We start from the raw sequence: 19,092 nt of genomic DNA, 5'->3' as shown, positions 1-19,092 counted from the left end.
AAGCAGGACACAAAAGAAAGGACTGTCGAATTCTGCCAAGATGAGGTAGGAAGGATCTTCAGAAAATCCTGCTTCACAGATAAGTCTGTCAGATATGCTAGACCTGTAGGCCAAAGATGGATGCCCCTCATCCTCAATGTTATAGAGGAATCTTGGGTGACTGTCCAGGCACCCAGCTGTTTCTATCATCTCTCTCATTTTTTGGAAGTCATTTCTTTTCAGCTTTCACCCTGATACCTGACTCCAGGTTTTTATTAAGACCAATTGGAATTAGTGCTACATAAAATTTAAAGGGAATCAATATATAAACTTAAAGTGTTTACTTATCTATATATCATCTACTGGAAGAAGAAAGGACATTTAGGGTCATGACAACATAAAGATGAAGCAAAAGCAAGTTTAGTGGATAAATGAAAGAGAGCTGGAAAGAATGTCTAGAAGGGGAAATGGGAGGTAAATAACAAAGGTACCATTGTGTCCTCAACATTTGAGATTCCCTTGAAACACTTATTTTGCTAATTTTCAAGATGTGGAACTGTGTCTAACACAGTACTTATTGATTCTTGGAGAGTTTCACATCATGCACCCCAATTCCATTCACTTTCCAGTTCCCCACATTCTCCCCTCACCCCTACAGTGCCCCCCAACAAAAGGAAATTTTAAAATTATCAAAACCAAGCAAGCAAGCAAACAAAAACAAGAACACCCTCATACAAGTATCAGATTTCCTTTGGCTCAATGAAAAAGAAGACACACAACATTGAATAGCTCCTGGATTCGTCTAAGAAACCTCAAATGATAGGCACTGTGGTTACCTGATTCTACATCCAGGGAGTACTTATCAATATCCAAGTTCATGGTTTGGTAGGCAGTGGTACAAAAGTCTTCCAGAATCATATACATGGCATTGTTGACATTAGGAGGGACAGTCTCGGTGAACTTCACTCGGCTGTTCACCACAATGCTGCCGTTTCTGAAGTTGAGGATTTCTAAGTTCTGGAACCCTGAGAGATTCGACTGAAGATAGGGAACCAGCTGCAAATGACAAAACAGTCACGTTTACTGCCAACGCTTCACGTTTTGTTGAATACATGCCAGAAAGACAGTAAGACATACATACAAAAGCAAACAAAAAGAATGCTCGTGTGAGTTTTTTCTTTTTAGTATGTATTCAACAAAATGCAAAAACCTTCTGTCACTGCAGGAGACAGTAAAGTATCAAATTTTCTTCATATGTATAACTAGATTTAACAGTACACATATTAAATGTACATACATTTAGATGTATATACAAATAAGACAAAATCAGAAGAGGCCTATTTAGGAAGATAAAATGGACTATTGGGAAGGTGATGATGGACAGGGCATGTAATATAGGGATGAATGTGAGCAAAGTACAATCATATGTATGTATAAAATGCCAAAATTAAAGCCTTTATTTTATACTAATAAACTAAAAAAATCAATAACTAGGAATGGTTTGATGCATAAATTAAGACTATCAAGAGATGTTCACAATGGCATTTAGAAACTTTATGGAACTCATAAACCATTTTAGGGCCTAGAGTTTCTTCACTCTGCTTCACTGAAGGCCCCAACAATGAAGATATGAACATCCACAAAAGATGGGTCTCACAATGAGCTTGAGGTTTCCTTTCATATTTTATTTCACTCTTGGAATTCCTGGCATATAATCTTCAGCATCTAACCTGTCACATCACCCTGATGCCATGTTTATGCTTCCAATTCTTGAATTCACCTGCCTTTTGTTCTCCTGTGACCCCAAATCCATGATGCTACCTGATGATAGAAAATCAATGCTCAAGGAAAACCACTTCTCTGGACTCTGGCCTGGTGTGCTGAGGGTGGGGAGGGATTCACGTAATATTTACTAATGCTAATGCTTTACAGTGTGTGCTTACCAATTCTAAAAACCTTTGCTCCAAGGCTTTATATTCCAAAGAGTTTTTATTAAACAGGTCTTCTGAAAACATCATGTTTGTCACTCGGAGGCTAAAGAAAACCACCAGTGTCCCTGAGGTCTGGGTGTGACTCAAGTCACTTCCTTTTGTGGGCTGAGCCACAAAAGGCATCTCTGTGTAGTGAACATTTGTAGACATTTCCACATAGCTTCCAACTTTACCATCTTGTTCTTGGGTTAGCTCAGGCTGATAGTAATCTGTGCCTACCCGATCTAGTTCTAATGAAATATCCTGTACACCCATTATTACTTCATCTTCTAGCTGGGTGGAGCTGGTTGTTGGAGGCAATTCAGTGGACTGTGTCATGGGAGCTTTCAACCAAAGCCTGTCAGTGCTCACTGGTGTACTTGCCAATGTGTCTCTGGACAATTTCCCTAAGGAAGAAGAAGTTCTTGCCCAAACTATATCTGATTCTGGCAATATGGTCCCCATAGGCTGCATATCTGGCTTCACCACTGAAATCTCACTGTGAAGCCCTTTGTGACTAAATGACTCTGTTTGTACTGTATCCTCCTTGAGTGGGGTATTCACTTCATCTGTTTCTTCAGTGGAAGCAGAGGTTGCCGTAGCTACCAGTAAAAAGGGCGCTTTGGTAACTGAGTAAGAATCAGTGTCTGGTACATCTGATGTGTGCTTGGAAAAAATTAGAGATGTGGACTGGGTCGCAGATTCTACAAAGATGGGTACAGTAGATCTACCAAGGGATTCTTCCTCTGTAGAATTTATGGATCTATCACTATACCTATGTTCTGAAGGTTCAATCATTTGTTCTGTGGAATCTACTCTTTCATCTATATGTAATTTTTCTATACCCTCAGTTGGCAAGAGTTCATACTCATCTTCAGGCCATGACTTTGACAATGTTTCAGTGGTCTTCTCTAATGAAATCTCACTCCATGGCCAAGTAATCATATCCACATTTTTCCCAGACCCAGAGCCCAAACCACTTTCAAAACTGAATTCCTTTTCTTCAGAGGTGTCTGGAAACCATGGGCTCATGTGCAGCTGGTCTGTGACTTTGGAAACCAAGGAGTCCAAGCCAGAAGGTGTAGTTATGTCTTTAGCAAGGTCTTCTATGACAGAAGAGGTCAAATGTGGTGAGGATGTCAAGAAAGCCATGCCAGAGTCTTCCACAGGTGGTACTGTTTCTTTTGGCACAGGTTGAATTAATGAGCTTGAAGGCAATACATCCACAGAAGCATCTTCTGGTTCTTCAATACTGGCTAATCCTAAAGGAAAAAAAGAAAAGAAAAGAAAGAAAAACTAGTGTTTTCCATTAGTTAATCTACAAAATGAAACCCTAGTTCTCCAGTAAAACTAGCTCTCTATTTTCTCCACTTACCAGGGACAATGGCTGATCTTAATAGCTACACTACAAAAAGATACAATCATAATATGGGACAAGCATTCATAAATACAATGCACTCCTCTGAGGTAAAGACTTAATTATTGAAGTAATCCTCAAGCACTTGCCTTTTTCCAATGAAAATAAAGAATTAATCATATTACAAAACACTGAACCCACTGGAAATTTATGAAGTTTTTTTCTGGAAGTTGTATTTCTGCTTCTCTTCTGTGTTTATTGTCCTCATCCTTCATATTTCCCTTGTGTTCAAAATTCTAGACCCATTATTTATGGGTCCTTATTCATCTCTTTCACACATACAGCCCATCCCACAACATTCACAGCAACTGTTTCCAACCTTCCTATGCAACAACCCTTTAGTACAGTTCTTCATGTTGTGGTGACCCCCAACCATAAAATTCTTTTCATTACTACTTTATAACTGTAATTTTGCTACTGTTATGAATCATAATGTGCATATCTGTGTTTTTCTGATGGTCTTAGGTAACCCCTGTGAAAGGTCATTCTCACAACCCACAGGTTGAGAAACACTGACCTAGAGGATTAACAATTTTATTTCTACCTCTCTATTTCTCTGCAGCTTTCCTAGTTTATATTCTACTCTTCCCAATATTACTATAACCTAAAATACTTAGATTTCCCCCCATAATTAATCTTACTAGGATATACTTGAATATAATGTATATAACTTAAATATACTTGAAGACAATCTTCTTTGATGCAGTTCACTACATTCAAACAGGCCAAGTTCTTTGTTAGTATTTATAGTAATTTAATTATGGATCCTTCAATATGACCTTCAAGGTATCTTTTAATTGATCTCCACCCCACTCCCCCAAGTCCATTTCTTAAGACACAATGATTTTCACTTTCCAGTCTGACTAATTAAATCTGATTTTATTCTTCTCTCACATACGTTTCCCAAGACATTGTCTCCCTAATGAATGCTACCATGTTTTCCTCTTCATATAATCTCTTCAAAGCCCTTGCCCTCTGACTCAGTAAAGAATCATGAAAATCGATGGAGGTTTCTCACCATCTTCTAATACGGAAGATCCAGGGGTCCTTCCCTCAGAAGCCACAGGCAAGCCACTCTGAAGCACTGCTGGAGTAACAGAATGAAGAGTCAAGCTGCTACCCTCTAAAACTTCTGGGGAAGAACTGAGGACCACCTTCGAGGGAGAGGCTAATGTAGGTGTAGACACTAAATCACCCAAAGCACTTTCTGATCGGAGTTCCCTGCCAGTGGTGGAGGGAGGACCAGCGCTGAAATCAAGTGGTGAAATATTGGTGGTGGTGGATTCATCTGCTGAGAGCCATTCAGCTTGAAGGGTATTATCCTGGGGAGGGAGAAAAAGGCTAAATCATATCATGGAGAAAAGAAACACATAGAAGTGAAATACTGGATAGGAGAAACACAAGACCTCTTGAAGGAAATAGTCTGGAATCCAATCCAGTTCAGCTAGTTATTAGCTTGAAAATTTACAGAAAACTTGTGTAGCCTCTTAAAATTCACCTGGAAAAGAACTGAGTGAAATGCCATATCTAGAAGACTCCAAACAAAGGGAATAAATACATGGAAGAGAATACTGTTTCTCTGGCTTTGGGTGTTTCATTTCCTTCTATCTGTTTGGCTTAAATGACTTTAAATACATAGAAGTTAGCAATATATGGAACTTTTTAGTAAAGACTTAAGCATACTACCCACAGTGGGAAGGAATAATTCACAATTTTATTCATCATTTTGAAAGATGTTTAACTAGGGGCCTTTATTTTTTTATGTAAAATGTCACCATATCGAAATGTGGACTGGCTGTCTCAAATAAAAAGACTTACCTATGAAATGGTTGCATGCAACAATTTTATATTTATATCTTTCCCCAACTTTTTAGTGATATATGCATGCAACAAAATACACTTTTCTCTTTCTCCCAACTTTTTATTAATATAATGATAATCTTACTTCAACATTTGGTTTCAGAAATAGAAAGTAGACAGAGATACAACCCTTGAACATGCTAATTATTTAATCTTATGAAAACATACTCTATATTAATAGGTAAAAGAGTCATGGTATTTGGTGGGAGCTTATATATTTTAATCTATGCTGGACATTAGCCTGGTATATAATATTCCTTTTTAAAGATTTCTTTAGTTTTAGTTTATGTGAATGAATGTTTTGCCTGCACATATGTAAGTGTACTAAATGCAAGCCTGCTACCCACAGAGGTCAAGAGAAGGCACTGGATCCCTAGGAACTGGAGTTGAGTATCGTTGTAAGCAGCCATGCAGGTGCTAAGAACTGAACCTAGGTCTCCTGAAGAAGTAGCAAGTGCTCTTAATTGCTGAACCATCTCTCCCATTTCTGGAGTCCAATATTCTAATAAACTGAGTTCGTTAGAGTAAAATATACAGTATGAGGGATAATGCATTGTGTGAAGGGGGAGCTGGAAGCCATTCTCAAATGAATGACTAGTTTGTATCTTTGGAGCTGGGAGTAGGTGAGATGCGGAGGCTAGAAGTTGATGCTGGGTATCATATTCTATCACTGTCTACCTTAGTGTGTGAGACACGGTTTCTCATTGAACCTAGAGCTCAAATTGTCTAGACTAGCGAGCTCTGGGGACCCTGTTGCACCCCTGTTCTAGCACTAGATGTTGCAGATGAGCACTGCTACACCCACTTTTTTATGTGGCTACTGAGAATGTGGCCTAAGATTTTCATGTTTAAGCGGCAGGCACTTCATAGACTGACCTTTATGGTCATCCCCAGATCTTTAAATCATGTTTTTAAAATACCATCACAACTCGCCCGTGGTTAGAGAAGCCTGGGATGATGTGATTAGAAGGAGGCTGAGGGTAACCTTGCCTGTACACCCTGGACGGACTTCAGGAGAGGAGCTATTGTAATTGGGGCAAGACAGGACAGAGGTTCCTCCATCTTGTGTTCTCGCTGAAGCCGTTTCCAGGTTTAAGTAGAACCTATCTCTTTGATGTAGAATTCCATGGAAAACTAGCCAACTCTATTCTATGAATCAATGGTCAGGATGTCCTAGTTAACTTATCTTAGCCTTAGTTAAAACTGCTTGTTTGTGCAGAATCTCTTCCAGCTATCCGTTCATCTTAGCTGCCTATTGGTGGAGAACCTCGCTCCCGCTGGCTAACCTCTTAACTTAGCTTCTGTATACACCCGCGCTGCTAACTTCAAACTGCTTACTCTGCAAAGCCCCCTGCAGCTGCTGAGTGAGACACCTGGAAGAGGTCTCTGTCTTTAAAATCCCAATGTTCTGGACACTCAGGGCCACACCTTGGTCCCCAAACACTTGGGTGTGGTCCCATCTGGGTGGAATAAAGACTTAATTGGCTCTGCTCTGTGTCTGAGTGGTCATCTCCGGTAACTGCCCGTAACAGTACGTCATCTTATTTGTTTAGAAATCTGTCTACCACCCGTCTGCGAACTTCTCACGCAGAGGGCCACACCTTATTCAGTTTAGTTTCCCTGGTACCTGGCACATAAAAAGCACAAACTAAATATATTTGAATGGATGGGTAAGCAAACACCTAACTAATGTGCCATCTGATGTCAGTATCCTCAAACCATTCTTTCTCTAATAGAGCACTCATTGAGAAGGGTATGACGCCTCACTGTAAGGCGCCCAGTAAAACAGATAGCTACACAGATCAGTGATCAAATGAATTTGTTTTCTAAATTTCTATTGTCCTGAAAACATACACATATAAGTAATAGTCTATGGACTGAGTAAGTTATGTTTGTGTCTTTAGGAGTGTGTGTGTGTGTGTGTGTGTGTGTGTGTGTGTGTGTGTGTGTGTAACAACAACTAAAGAAAGAGTCCATGAATTTGAGAGAGAGCGAGGTTAGTACAGGGTGGGGGCTTGAGGAAGGAAAGGAAAAGGGGAATGATACAATGTCAATCTCAATTTTTTAAATTAGAGTTCTAATATCAAGAAACAACAATTTCAAACATCTGGTATTAAACAAAAAAGACATTTTAAGAAAGCAAGAACACGATCTGTGGCTGCTGGATGTGAAGAGAGTGCCCCTCACCCCGCCCCAAGTCCCTGTGCTAACAAGAGATCACTGAACTACCATCCACACCCAGGGAGCCCTCCTATGGTCCTTGGTAGCATTCAACCACACTTGAGGAAGTCTTTCTTTTCTCATCGAGATCTCCCTAGCAGTGAAATGGAAAATAGGGATGTGGTGGGAAAAGAGGAGGGTAAGAACAAAAGGGAAGAGTCATTCCATTCTGTTTATGTGCAGATGGAAATGTTTCGCTCCAATTTAGAAGGAGAGCTGTGAGCAGGTGAGATGGCTCTCTGGGTAAAGATGCTGGCTGCACAAGCCTGCAGCCTGAGATCAATGGCCTGGCCCCACAACAATGCAGGAGAGAACCAACTCTGGTCTGCTGATCTCCACACTTCATGTGCACCCCCCACATACATTATGGATACACACACATAAGAGAATAATAAACAAAATTCACTTCAAAGAAGGACTAGCTGTAGGGTGCCTCTTATTTCTCAGCTAGTCAATATCTTCATCTTTTCCCCTTCCATACATTATTTTACTACCATAGCACAACTTCCTTGAATATATAATCCTTGAAATAAAAATGTCTACTCTGTACTTATGAACATCGACTTGTAGTCTTAGCTATTTAATTTAAAAAAAAACTATTTCTGGGTAACTTAAAAAGAACTCAGTAGGCACTTACAGTTTAATTAACCTCAAACAAGTATGAGCAACAGATACTTTTTCTACCACATGTGGTGCTTGGCAATTCAAACTTCATTTAACCACTAGAAGGCTTAAGGTTTCTGAACCAACGCTTGGTCCCCTTGAGCTGACCACTGTTACTAAAGATTCGGGGACATGCAGAAGAATATTTGAAATGGGAGCAGTGAGGTCAATGCTCAAGGCCAAAGTAAGCAGCAGAAGTTGCAAAGGAGAGGGGGTTCAGGGCTAGGTCTGGGGTGAGGCATAATGGCTTACCAGAACAGCAGATGTTGTCACCTGAAGGCTTGAACTCGGGGTGTTCCAAACTATGTCTTCTATTTGGGGGAGCAAAACTCCTCTCACTGAGGAAAGACAATGTAAAACATCACTTTTGAGACACATTCACCAGCACACATACACACACTCAACTATAGGAAGAAGCTACAGGCATTACAGCAAATTAACATGGCCTAAGCAAGGTGTTGTGCTCACAAAACTCGGTCCTTCAAACCCTGACCCGATTGAATTAGTGTATAAACAAAATGCAAGCCAAACTTAGAATTCCTTAACACAAGGCAGATGGGCAGCCAATCACAAAAGCTGAGCTTTCATGAGACCATGCTCAAATAAGGCAAAAGCTAATTTTTAAACAACTAATCCCTCTCTGTACCTTGGTCCTGTTTCTTATATGTCACTTTCAATTGTCTATAAACATTCTGGAGGGTTGCAGAACATGTCCTGGGTCTCAGGGATTCATAACTCATAAATCATTCTTTGATCAATTAGAGTGTTACATTTTAATGTATCTTACCCTCTTCCTCTAAAAATGAATCATTGAGGCCAGCAAGATGGCTTAGTGGGAGGTAAGGTACCTGCTGCCAAGCCCAGACAACCTGAGTTCAACCCCCAGGATCCAAATGGCTTAAGGAAAGAACAGATTCCCACAGATTGTCCTCTGACCTCCACACATACACTATAGTGTGAGCACACTCAAATAAATAATTTAAGGCATCATTATGTTTCTCATTTTCCACTTTAGCAACTTATATTTTTCCTATTTTCTCACTTCAGTAAAATACATTATGCTGGAAGTTTTAAAGGTTAAAGGACCCATAAGTGAAGGCATCGTGGCAAAGCAAACAGAAAATAAACAATAATGGCAAATAAATCAGAATTCTGTCTCTGATGAATGATGCTGGCACAATACAGAAAGCGAGCTTTTCCCCGGGGTGACAGGAAGACCATTCTACCCTCCAAACTCACAGTAGTCTCCCTCTCCTTTACGATCCCAGCCCCATCTGCTCATTATGACCCATGGCGGGATCTCCGCAGCTGTGGAAGGTCAAACTTAGTATTGAGGTTTCTGGGCTGGGCATCTGGCTCTTTCAGCCTGCTTGCATTAGCTCTCCTCCATGGTTCCTTCTTGTCTGCTGACTGGTAAGCCTTAACCAACTGGCCTTCTCAACAGCTCACACTGTGGTTGCCTTGCAACACCACAGCCTGCTGTGGTCTGTATCTTCAGCCTCTGCTTTCTTTTTCTTACACTTTGTTCCCATCCCTTCAAACTGTTTCCAACAGCCACAGTGTTCTCCACTTTGTCTGCTCTGTGACCTTCTGTAGAGATACATTCCAGGAAGCCCATGATTGGTCTACCCCAAACGACTGTAGGGATGAAGCCCCATTTATCAGGACGGGTCCTGTCTTGTGCAGTCTAAGAAAGTGTAGAACGATATATATTATTAGCATGGCTAGTCTTCACCATGCCACGTTGAAAAAGAAAGGAAAACTACACAAAGATGTCAGGAGTGGTATCCAACTCACCATTGACAAGCTGGAGAGACTTGGGGTCTGGATTCAAAGAGGAATTTCCCGTCAGAAAGTTCTGGTGCAGTGTCTCAGCAATATAATCTCTGAAGTTACTAATGGTGTAAACAGCAGTGGGTTTATCGTCCATCTCTACCAGGCCATGGTTTTCCACCTTGTTGGAGTGAAGGCTTATGAGGTCCCAGGTGGTATTGCTGATGGCCTCGCCATTGAAGGTGACTGCATAGTGAACGTCTATCCCACTACGGATGACAGGAGAACAGATTAGGTCCAGCCAAGGAGGCACAAGAAAGGAGCTTTGGGTCTGTAGACAACATTAGGCCAAGAGAGGGAGTCTGAAAAAGCATGGATTCTATCAAAACCGCCTCCCCCTCCCCAGGGACCGAGGGTCATAGCTCTAATAATAGGACAAGAACTAAGGAAGCCACAGAGTTAACCCTACCATAGCATCAGAGGCTCTTCATGCCCCACAGTTTGAACTGTTTCCCTCTCTCTCAAAGCCAACGCCTTTCTTTCCACTGGCTCCCTTCTTCCTGCTTCCCCTATGTGAACAACAGCAGTTCCTGGACGGAAGATGTAACTATTGATGCTGGTAAACTAATTAGAACTTCAGGGATGTGGAGAGGCTGGGATGTTGCAAGCCCAGAGCCAAATTAATAGCCATTTATTGTCCACTTCTGTGTGTCACCTAACACCAGTTAGGATAAATCCTTTGGAATATACAAACAGACCCCTAGCTCCCACCAACCTCAAAACTAAGATAACATCTATATAGGGTCTATAACAGAGTTGTCCCTCTTTATTATAACCCACCTCCCTGATATTTCCACCATTGTATTTTAAAAATATGCCAACTGATGACTTTCTTTGTTCCAATACTATGAAAACTTCATGAAACTACTGTCATGCTGGAACCATGGAATTTAATGCAACCAAAACCTATGTTCCCAGGCCATAATTAATTTATATATGGCTCCAGAATGACCTATATCTTTATCCTCTTTGAGAGATGTTTCTTGCATTGAGTCCTGTTACAGTTTGTACTTCCTGGTTTTTTTTTTTTTCTTTTTTGTTTTTTTTTTTCCCAGAGCTGAGGACCAAACCCAGGGCCTTGTACTTGCTAGGCAAGCACTCTATCACTGAGCTAAATCCCCAATCCCGTTTGTTTGTTTTTTTAAATAAAATAAAAAAGATATACTGGTCTGCTGAAATGACTTTAGCCAATGAAGGCGTTTGCCACCAAGCCTAATGATCTGAGTTCAATCCCTGGACCCACAATGTGAAGGAGAGAACCAGCTCACACAAATTGACCCTGGCATCTATACACGCGCACACACACACACACACACACACACACACACACACACACACCCCTTCTAACACCTCCCCAAAAGAATATAAAATGTTTCTCACATTTCCTTATTATTGCTATCAAAAATGTTAGGTACTAAATCACAGCTATTTATTGAGGAGAAAAAAATTTCAAACTTTTAGGTAAAAAGTTAAATTTGAAAATAAAGCAACTTATTATTCCAATATAGACAGATGACAGATGATACACAGAAAGACAAGCAGACAGCAGGCTAGAATATCTTCTAGAATAACAGCTATGTGAATCTTTCAGGAGATCTACTTCTGAGTGACAGGCCAGAGGGTTTACAGTTCAATAAATCTAGGACAAAACTGCAAAGGCCACTATGACATGATTTTTCTTTTTGACCTCTTTACAACCCTCTGACACTTTCTAATCTATATTTAACTTGGAAATCCTTACGGGTTTTTTTGCTCCTTTTTTCTTTCATTTCCTTTCTTTTGGTGATTCCTTAGTTAATGAATTAAATGAAACAATAGGACGTGCTAACAAACAACATTGACAAAGTAAGCTTTTTCACTAAGCCTTCGTACAAGCAAATGAAAAGGAGGTGGAATAAAGGAGGGAGAGCAAGTTCCTTTTGTTTCCTAGTGTGTTGTTTTACATGTTCTTAGCCATGTGAAGAAATAATGTGAGACGATAAAGTTGGAAAGCCAATGGGAACCTGTCTCCTGGACAGTCACTCAGCCACTCACTTACCCAGGCGTCTCTAACAACTAAACACTACCAGTTTTTAAGTGCTCTCAACACGCTAGGCACTCACTATGCTTTTACCTCATTTAGTTTTTTCACAATAAGCTTATTAAGATTTATCATTTTCAGAATGTTGTTAAGAAAACAATATGAAAGTTTTAAAGACATCAAAAGGCTTCTTAAAATTTTGCAGTGGAGATATGGTGGAGTCAGGTTTCTGCTTCAGCACCTGCATTCTCAAGTAAGCATGACCAAACTATTACCCAGCATTCTCTGTGTCAATCACCACGCTGTCCCCCCCCCCAGCTTGTCTCTTCACACAGCCTTCACATCTGGTATATGAGATACCTCCGGAGGTAAGAACTACCTTCCCAAAAAACACCACTCAAACCATATGGGTAATGGAAGATATCTATTTCAGACATTCCATGGCAGCAAATGACTCCCAACTCAAAACATAAAAACAGGCGGCATCTTCCCATGAAATTACTTAAAAATTTGTGTGTGAGTATATCATATGTATATACATACATAATAGAGTATGTGCCTACTTACAGTTGTCATGTGCTTGTAAAAAGATTTTGTTATTGTGACTGCCTCTCTCCTTAAATTTCTAGCCCTAATATTCAGCTTGGCAATTCATACTGAGAGTCACCCAGTGTCTATTATATGAGTAGAAATCTAGACTTGTCTGAATAAAAGAAGAAAAAATATTCAAACTGTTTACATATCTAAAGAAAAATATCAACAGAAAGAAGATGGCATTATGGATCCTATATGGGAGGAGTTGCCAGTAATTTATGTTCAGTGGAAAGTTTCTGACCAGCATGAAACAAAGTTCCCTGAATGAGTTCCCTGAATGAGCATCACCTTTACTGAACCTTCAGAAAGGCTGATAAACTGATTCAGACTTTAATGATGGGAAAGTTGGGGATGTTGCAAGACCAGAGGTAAATTATCTTGGGCCATCTTCAGTCCCGTTAATAGACGTGTATTATCATCCTCCATGTGGGAGCTAACATTTTTGTGACTATTAGATAAATTCTTTGGATTGTGCAAACAGACCCACAGCTTCCACTACCCAAAGGCTAAGATTGCCATCAGACTTAATCCCAGCCCTTGGGAGGCAGAGGCAGAAGGATCTCTATGAGTTTGAGGCCAGCCTGGTCTGCAAAGAGAGTTCCAGGACAGCCAGGGCTGTTACACAGAGAACACTGTCTTGAAAAAAAAAAAATGCCATCTAAGGACTACAGCTGAGATTGCCTGCTTTTCTGTGCCCATCTACTCATGTTTCTGTCACTGTACTTAAAATGGCTCTGTTACTGTTTATTCTGTTACCATAAAACTCCATGAAACCTTTACCACATCGGAACACGGAATTGGGGTAACATGAACCTGTGTTCCTAGGACAGAGCCACTCAGAGTTGACTCCAGAGTTAACTCCCTTATCCTCTTTGAGGTGAGACCTGTACTTTTGAACAGGCACCAGTGTCTTGGGCCTTCTTTAAAGTTATCCCCATAGATTAAAGGCAAATATAACAAACTGCCCTGGTTTGATGATAGCACTCATTCACATCACTCAACTTCCTCTGAGTTTGAGCTTGCAAAAGAAATCTTTGGTTGTAACTCATGGGTTTTCCTATAGGGAAAGAATACATGACCTAGCCCATGCAAAAATCATGCAGTGTGGTCTTAAGAAATCTTTTTCTCCTGCAAGCACTGTCTAGTTTGGACCAGTGCTGATGTGCACAGTGCAAGTGACACTCTAGTCTGTAAGGGATGCCTGCAAGCAACATCACTCCCCTCCCATTAATATAGGAAAACCCTAATTGATTACATTGAGGAAAAGAGATTCTGGGTTCTTTCAATATTGTTTTCCTCCCAGATCTGACAAGTTTCCTGTTCTAAAGGATAACTTAGGACTCTTAAAAGTGATAACCAATACTCCTATAAACAGACCCTCAGCAACAATGCACATAAAAAAGACATCAAGGTAGAAGGGGAGCTAGGTGAATAGAGAAGGGGGGGGCTAGTGGGAATAAGAAGGGGACAAGAGAGCATAAGGGGGTGAATGTGACTGAAAGCTACTATGACGTGTGAAAGTGTCATGTCCTCAATCCCTCAAGCAACTAAAGCCTTTTAATATTTTAGACTAAAATGTTAATCCATGAGTAATTTTTGATCCTTTTCTTTAAGGAAAGAAATCATGTGATGATTTCAAGGCATCAAACAATAAGAGGACACCTTCTGGTCAAAACTTACCATGTCACACTCCCAACTGCTCTTTGGGAACCTCTGGTCTTTCGACATACTGGCAGACCATGGGCACCACATACTGATCACCTTCAGATCTTTGCGTGCCCACTCCCTTCTCTTTGATATGCTTATTTCCTCCCAGTCCACATATCCCATCATGCTCATGAACACATATGCACATACCTCCTAGACCTGTCTGTTGCTTTTATGCATCAGCTTACATGTTACCTCCTGGGGGGTTCTTTCTCACACTGACAAAATGAGTTATGCTCTATCTCTCCCACCATCTGGACAGACACGATTATTATTCCAAACATTGGAATAATGCATCCCAAGCATCCAGAATAATGCCTAGCTCATAGTACCTCAATAAATATTTCCAAAAGTAGTGACAAAATGATTGATGTTATCACTAATATAAACAGATAAGTTGAATTTTTGCCATTTAAATGGCACCTCATCTCTTAACTTGAAATATTTTCTGTCCCTAATTATAAAACAAACAACTTTTACCCTGCAGAGCATGTCTATTTTCTTTATACATTTGTGTCTTGGTATTATTCATTTAGAGACACTGTTTCTGGACCATCCACAACTCAGTGAGGATGCCACAGTCTTTGCAAGCCTGGTGGGATAGACCACATCTGCATATCCAGAAGGCTGGGCTCCTCCTCAAGGTATCTGTACAACCTATTAAACTTTCTTGTAGTATCAGCATGACTCCAAGACAGGAAACAACGGTAACAATGAAGAAAATCAGGGCGGGGGGGGGGGGATGGAGGAAAGGGAGAGAAGAAGATGAGGCTGTGCCAAACAGAACTCAAATGGCTTCCTCACTGTGTAAAAAACTGGGCAAAAATAGTCAAGCACTTATTTCCTGGAAACTTAGCATGTGCCTTGCATGGCTTTTAAACATAAAGGAGAGATCATGAGAAATGTTCTTACATGAGAAATCCATGCAAATCAGGAAGTCTGTGTTAGACTACCAACCTTGTACTTTACTGATAAAATATCATTTTGCCTCCCCAGTATTTGCATTGCTCATCTAAAGATAATATGTCTACTATAACATCCCTTGTCTAGTAAAGATAAATTCATTAAGAAACATAAAATGACCCAGAAAGATACTGTAATTTATTATCATGGTTTTTTCTTGGAACAAGAACTCAAATAAATACTTGCAATACCAAAAAACCTTGCATTCTTGGAGCCAAGAACATCACTGTGACCCAAAAAGGTTGCATTCTGGCAAGCCATAAAGTGCAAAGACCATTCAGGATGAGGGACATTTTTTAAAATTTCAAGAGGCCAAGGAAGTCCATAAGAGGGATAGACAGAACATTTCTGATTGAAGAAAGCAGTACTAGCCCCACACTCAATAACCTGAGGTAACCAACCACTGTGGTACCAGGTACATTTCAATGTGAATCACCCTAACCCATCAGTAGGCATCAATCATATCAAGGAAAGGTTCACCCTTATTCTCTCAGCCCAGATACCCCATCAGCTATATTTGGGTGTACATATTTTATATATCATTACTCAAGTTAAATAAGAGTAGAGTATTTCAGGGGAACTCAGATAATGCCTCTCTAGTAATGCTCTTCTAGAAAGAAAGTACGTGCTTACAATGCTTGAAGCTGAAATTAGGATGTGGGTCCACCAGATTGATATACTACCTATTCCTTTCAAATGGGTCCTACTCAGTATGTGTAATAAGTGGAGACTGCACACAGTAAAAGGCAAATCAAAAATTTTGCATGCATCTAAATGCTGGTGGCAAAGGAGGACAGAGTGTACATTCTTTATTTCTGTTCTACACCGCCATCCATGCACAACTAAGAACATCAGCATATCAAATTTACAAATAAATTCAACCAATTGACTGATGCTACCTGATAACACTGCACAATTTTGGAAAATGTGCCTTAACTAACATTCTACAACAATGTAATGACTTCATATTTAATTGTCTTCTGTGCTATATATAGAACTGTTAGAAGTCAGTCAATGGCTGCTATCCTTTCAATACTGGGGTAACCTCAAGATCTATGGTTGTTTCCACTGTCTGATCACCCTAAGAAGAAGTAACTAAACAGCTGGATCTCTTAAACAGGTCCAGACCTCAGCACTGTAGCAATAATACACACTGAAGAGCAGGCTACAATCATGAAAAGTACAGAAATCCAAATTCTGATTGGTCAAGAAATCTGACATCTCCTAGTCATGGAACTTCCAAAAAGACAATCTGTCTCTCTAAGACAAAAATGTCCTCACTAGACAAAAGGAAACAAATACAAATCCTCATTTTACTATACCACAAGGGCACTAAGAAGATAAAGTTAAAAAATAAAGAATCTTCACCTTATGCATTCCTAAAAGACAAAACCCAAAAATTATTTATTTCTCTATGCATGGGGTTTGCCCAGTAACAAGGCATTTCATAAATACTTGTCAAAATACTGTAAATAAGCCAGGTGGTGGTGGTGCATGCCTTTAATCCCAGCACTTGGGAGGCAGAGGCAGGCAGATCTTTGTGAGTTCGAGGCCAGCATGGTCTACAGAGCAAGATCCAGTAAAGGCACAAAGCTATACAGAGAAACTCTGTCTCAAAAAACAACAACAACAAAAAAAAAGAATACTGTAAATAAGATCAGAAAGTCTTTTCAAAGCAAGACATTCTTGTCAACCCTATGTGCTTAATGAGGGTTGATTCCAATGACCTCCCTCATTCCATGTATGCCAAATTCCATGATGTCCAAGCACCTCAATGCAGTGGAGTAGACTCTACATCTTCCAACGTACTTTAGACCAGTGATTCTCAACCTTTCTAATGCTATGACCCTTTAATATAATTCTTCATGTTGTGGTAACCCAACTATAAACTTATTTCACTGCTACTTCATAACTGTAATTTTGCTACTGTTATGAATCATAATGTAAATATCTGATATGTAACCCCTGTGGGTCAGGTTGAGAACTAATAATTTAAATTCTATCTAGAATGCTTCTCAACATAAATGCTATATATAAACACTTTATTATCTGGGGCACAATAACAACCCAAAAAGTCTGCATACATTCACTACAGACAACAGTCTTTATGTGATGTTTTCATGAGCAGTTGGTTGAATCCACAAATATGGAAGCCAAAGATGCTGAACTGACTGTACAATGAAGGAATGTTTCTGTAGTCACTAAACACTTGTATAGTTAGCCTATGAATTTGCTTCACAGACTCCATTTGCATTTACCAGGCTTCCAGAGAATTAAGAATCCATGGACAAAACTAATAACTTTCAAAAAAGGGTATTGTGTCTTTATATTGTGCTTCCTAAAAACTTGAGAACAGCTATTTTTACAAATGAACTATCATAAAGTTCAATGATATCACCTTCATCAAATGCACCTTAAAGTTCGTTTGATTTAATATTTAATGGTATAAAGGACTTGAAACTTGCTAATGAGTTTTGTTCCTGTTTTAAATTAACTTGTTTAAAATACTCATTAGCCAGCTATCGACTATTGCCTATGAGGGAACTTCAGCATATCTATGAAACTCCTATTTCAGTGTTCATAAAATGGTTTTCATTGGGCTGGAGCTGGAAGTTTTCCTGTGTCCTGCAGGCGCTCAGAACCAAGTAAACTTAATTATCAGTTACATAGCATGTGGCAGGCTTCTTGCTAGCTAGCTCTTATAACTAAACTCAGCCCATTTCTATTAATCTATATGTCACCACGTGTTCTGTGGCTTTACCTGTGTGCCATTACATGCTGTTCCCTGGATGGTGTCGCCCCTGCCCCTGCCCCTGCCCCTGCCCCTGCCCCTGCCCCTGCCCCTGCCCCTGCCCCTGCCCCTGCCCCTGCCCCTGCCCCTGCCCCTGCCCCTGCCCCTGCCCCTGCCCCTGCCCCTGCCTCCTTTCTTCTTCCTGTCTCTCTCCTGGATTTCCTGCCTGCCCCTAAGCTGCCTTGTGATAGGCTAAATGGCTTTATTTATCAACCAATCAGAGCAGCACATATTCACAGCATACAGAAAGACATCCCATAGCACTCAGCAGTCAAAAGCATTGGCTGCTCTTCCAGACGAACCAGGTTCAATTCCCAGAACATGGCAGTTTATAACTGTCTGTAACTCCAGTTCCAGGGTATCTGACACCCTCACACAGATATACATGCAGGCAAAACACCAATCACGGCTCATAAAATAAAAATAAGTGAATTCTTTTTTTGTCTGAATGATTTTCATCTTGGCAAGTTTGGACAGAGAATTTCACTATACAACCTAGGCTGGCTTTGAACGTGTAATCATCCTGCCTTGGGCCTAAGGACTAAGATTACAGGTGTGTACCACCACTCCTAGTGAATAAATCAAGCTTCACTAGGGAACAGCTGTCCTCTTTAGCTTACAGTGCATTTCCAGTGTCTACGTTCACCCAACGGCATTGAGAAGTTGCGATGGGGACTTCATGGCCTTCAAAGGTTAGAATATCTGTCATGGTCTTTGTAGTTTGCTGCCTTCTAATCCACAAGCAGTGGCACAATGAGACTAGCCGCGCCCCTCTGCACCCTAGCACTGGATACAGACAGTGGACAACACAGAAAGTACCGAAAGGGACTTTTACCTGCCGTTCTCCTGAGGGGACCTGAAATGACAAAGTGTCCATTAGCGTGCAATTATCTTTCTACTTGTCACATCATTCATCAATGTACACATTCTCATATCTTCTGACTGTATTGGAAATGTCTTCTTACGGGAAATGCTGACACCAAATCAGATCTACGGTGAGCTAGAAGTTTAAAAATAAAAGTGAGTTTGAGGCCAGCCTGTTGGTCTGTCTATCGAGGCCCAAGACAACCACGCC

The 19,092-nt window shown here is 40.4% G+C and overlaps 1 protein-coding gene across 1 annotated transcript in view; it reads right to left on the bottom strand.

Annotated features, from left to right (window-relative positions):
* Positions 1-19,092, bottom strand: part of Impg2 (interphotoreceptor matrix proteoglycan 2) — a 59,843-nt gene that overhangs the window by 7,707 nt on the left and 33,044 nt on the right. Inside the window, exons 9-14 of the mRNA XM_036203434.1 lie at positions 18,853-18,873; positions 9,907-10,151; positions 8,362-8,447; positions 4,385-4,688; positions 1,923-3,211; positions 816-1,035 (exon numbers count right to left, since the gene is read on the bottom strand). Of these exons, the coding sequence (XP_036059327.1) occupies positions 816-1,035; positions 1,923-3,211; positions 4,385-4,688; positions 8,362-8,447; positions 9,907-10,151; positions 18,853-18,873 (2,165 nt within the window). The remainder of the gene's footprint in view (positions 1-815; positions 1,036-1,922; positions 3,212-4,384; positions 4,689-8,361; positions 8,448-9,906; positions 10,152-18,852; positions 18,874-19,092) is intronic.

The sequence above is a fragment of the Onychomys torridus genome, chromosome 12 (assembly GCF_903995425.1).
Source record: "Onychomys torridus chromosome 12, mOncTor1.1, whole genome shotgun sequence".
In the NCBI taxonomy this organism is placed as follows: domain Eukaryota; kingdom Metazoa; phylum Chordata; class Mammalia; order Rodentia; family Cricetidae; genus Onychomys; species Onychomys torridus.
The sequence above is the reverse complement of the archived record's forward strand: the minus strand, read 5'-3'. Positions and strand labels throughout refer to the sequence as shown.